The sequence below is a fragment of the Pyrus communis genome, chromosome 10 (assembly GCF_041283825.1).
Source record: "Pyrus communis isolate YQ-2024b chromosome 10, ASM4128382v1, whole genome shotgun sequence".
Lineage (NCBI taxonomy): Eukaryota > Viridiplantae > Streptophyta > Magnoliopsida > Rosales > Rosaceae > Pyrus > Pyrus communis.
The window spans coordinates 17,612,518-17,615,883 of record NC_142574.1 but is presented as its reverse complement, the minus strand read 5'-3'; the positions used below and the strand labels follow the sequence as shown (position 1 = coordinate 17,615,883).

The following is a 3,366-nucleotide window of genomic DNA, read 5'->3' as shown; positions in this document are numbered from 1 at the left end:
TTATCATCAACTCTTGTTTCCGAAACTCAAATTTAAACAATTATAAGAATCACTTCTTGCGTGAAACAACACCGACACAATGTCTACTGTGACGTTGCTTTCTCAATCCCTCCTGTCAATTAAAATTGAGCACTGCCAGATGCAAAACAATTGGCACAATTTATCTGATATGAATAATCAAATCAATCTTCCCAAAAGACGGAATAAGAAAAGCAAATGGGAAAAAGGCAAAAGCAACATCCTCCCCTTGAAAGGAAAAAGATGCCCTGTTCTGTATTTTTTCTGTTCAATTGGTTTTTTTTGGTTGTCTAAAGTACAAACTAAAACCTAAATCCAGAGACCCCAAAAAGGAAATATAAAATTAATTAATTAGTTAAATAAACACCAAATAAAAAAAAAAGAAAAATTGCATCGAAATTGATTCTATTCACATTACCGTCATCATAACATCATGCGGCTAAAACCAAAGCATTTCCCAAGTCACTTTCTTTATTTATTTATTTTTTCCTGTCTACTTTTTCCCGGAAAATCAGCCTAGAAAATCAAAGCCTCAATGCTGGCCTTCTTTGGCGTTCTACAAACCGGGCAATAATCCAGAACGGCCTCACAATCTTTGCATGAACAGAGGTGCCTGCAGGGAAGAAACAGCACACACGAACTCCTAGAATTACATCTTCTGCAAGCCTTCATCTTTTCACCTCCCACTCCATCATCACTCTCTCCTTCTCTGTAGTTGTCACAGCAGGACTCTGCATCCTCTGCACCATTCAAGGGGCAACACGTGGTCCTCTCCCTGAACTGTTCCAGTGTGTTGTTTAATGACACGACCATGGCTTCGTTTTCCTGTGCCACTCTTTTCCATGCCTGGTTTTCTGCCTCTAATTTTCTGAGAAAATCTTCGAGCTCCATTTGTCTTCTGTTTGCTTGTGTGATTCCTTCGTCTTTCTGCTTTAAAAGTGCTTGTGTTTTGGAGTCTATTTTCTTCAGCAGCATTGCGAATTGCTGCTTTCTCTGCTCTTGCAGCACCAGCCTCAATCTTTCATTCTGTTTTTACCCAAAAAAAAAAAAAAAACAAATACATAAAGAATAATCCAAAATCATGAAACCAAAATAAACGTTAAGAAAAAATGGATTAAACCTTTGTCATAAAATCACATATTTTACTGAAAATTGGGATGGAACCCAAGTTATGAAATCACAATTTGTGATGAAAATTGGGTTCTAAATTCTAACCTGTAATTTGATGTACTGATCAATCTCTTGCCTCTGCTTGGCAGCCTGAGCTTCCAATGTTTGAGAAAAGGAGGAGGCCATAATGTTGCTGCTTTTGTTTTCCAAAGTGGGGACAAGAAAACTGTTTTCACAGCAGAGATTTTGATCCATTATCTGCTGCTGGTTTTGTAGAAGCTGTTGTTGCTGCTGAAATTGTTGTTGCAGTTGGTGTTTCTGTTGAGCATTTAAACTAAACTGACTGAACCCACCGACACCGCCACCACAATTTTCCACCATCCAATCCTGTGAGCCTAACAATGGAAACCCAAGATTCTCCGGATACATCTGAGCTTCGATGGCCATTTCTCAATCAACCAAACGAGCAAAAGATCAAAACTTGAAACCAACCAACCCAAAAGATCAAATTTTGAATCCAAGCCTTTTCTCCAAATCCCTCAGGCCTTCTCCTCAACCTGTTCTCGCACCCAAAAACTAGTTTTTCTCTCTCTTTTCTTTCACTTGGGTATATGATCAGAAAGTTGGTGGGGGAAGAAGTGGGGAGCATAGATATGAAGAGACCAAACATAAAATAGTAAATAAATGAATGTGGAGTATAGAAAAATGGGATTGAATTGAATCAAAGTAACAGGAAACTTGGAAAAGGAAAAGGAGGAGGAGGAGATGTGGCCTAGGATGCCTAGTTTGCTGTGTCTTTTTAAAGCTTTATTTTTCCTCTTTTTTATTTATTTATAAATTTTTACGGTGGTGGTTTTGTATTTGTATATAATAGAGAGAGAGAGAAGGAGAGAGAGAGAGAGAGAGAGAGAGAGAGAGAGAGAGAGATAGAGATGGAGCATTAAAGAGAGGAAAGAGATGGTAAGCAACAACGTACACATGCAGATTTTGTGACTAAACTATCGGGTCAGACATTTCACAGGAAAGCGTTTATTTTTTAAGAGAGAGAGAGAGAGAGTGAGAGAGAGAACTTAACTTAATTGAAAAAGAAAATAGGAATTCAATTCCAAGTGGGTGAGAGGGAGGAAATTATTGGAGATTTGTCAGTTTGGTCATCTGGAAAGGCTGAGGAGACTAGCCAGAATACGATCCTTTTATTTCTCTCCTTTTTTCTATAATTATTTTCTTCCTTTTTTAATTTCTTCGAAATGTCAAATAAATAAATTAATATCCTTCTTTTTTTCATGTGTAAACCTAACACCTCAGAGCGTGCGTGTCATCATGCTAATTTTGTTAAGTATTCTAACTCAAGTTTTTGGTAAAACATGATTAGGGTTTTCAGGAAACTTATGTTAATCACTTAATGGAATATTTATCTTCTTCTGAATTAAATGTCGGATAATTTTTACCATTTAATACTACGATTTAGTAGTATTCATTTTCACTGGGAAGTGAGAGTTCTTAGGTTCGATTTTTGCTAAAAGTGAATTTGAACTCATTGTGAGGTTAAGCACAGTCTCTCCTCTTAATATAAATAATATGAATTCTTCAAAAAAAAGAAAAAATGTCGGAGAACTTTTTGCAAGTAAGTCGTTTTCTTAGTGAGGATTTGTGTTGATACATGACAAATCTAAACGGATTACTATTTACCATGCAAAAATGTTTGGTTGAATTTGTTTTAGTTTATGGTATTAGGATATCTTCAAATGTTATCAATGTTTAAACGGTTAACTTTTTGTATTCCTATAATTAGTTTGTTATAGATTTCATATTTTGGCCACGATTTTACAAATTTAGATTACTTTTTGGACGAAAATTGAATTTAGATGAGACTTATCATAACGTGGCCGAATATTTATGGATTTGAATTCAAATTTGCGAAATCGAGTTAGTCCTCGAACTTATTCAAACCGTCCGAATTGCACCCCTTACAAAGTCATTTATTATGTTGCAGTTTCTTTCCCATCCTCAAAATTCCACGCACTTGTCAACCTTCTAATTACAAGAGTAGGAGATATATTAAATTGATTTTGCATGGGTTTTGTAGTGAAAACGGCAGGTAAATGGAACGTGTTTTTAGCATAGGACTCAAGGAAAAATATTAATTGTCCATTAATATATTAATGGGTCTCTTTAATATATTAGAGGAATGCTAAGAAGACTAAATTTGTAAATAAAGTTTTAAAAACTAAAAGATAT

The 3,366-nt window shown here is 35.5% G+C and overlaps 1 protein-coding gene across 1 annotated transcript; it reads right to left on the bottom strand.

Annotated features, from left to right (window-relative positions):
- Positions 1-217: 217 nt before the first annotated feature.
- Positions 218-2,062, bottom strand: LOC137730303 (putative BOI-related E3 ubiquitin-protein ligase 3). The gene is made up of 2 exons (XM_068469369.2): positions 1,234-2,062; positions 218-1,044 (listed from the first exon to the last, which is right to left on the bottom strand). The coding sequence occupies exons 1-2, from the start codon at positions 1,573-1,575 to the stop codon at positions 535-537; spliced, it is 852 nt and encodes a 283-aa protein (XP_068325470.2). The 5' UTR covers positions 1,576-2,062; the 3' UTR covers positions 218-534.
- Positions 2,063-3,366: the final 1,304 nt, after the last annotated feature.

What these genes read in the sequence shown, in the direction of transcription:
- LOC137730303 (XM_068469369.2), bottom strand. Translation starts at nt 1,575, where the DNA reads ATGGCCATCGAAGCTCAGATGTATCCGGAGAATCTTGGGTTTCCATTG. An exon ending in ATCAGTACATCAAATTACAG is followed by an intron (nt 1,045 to 1,233) that starts GTTAGAATTTAG and finishes GGGTAAAAACAG; the next exon opens with AATGAAAGATTGAGGCTGGT.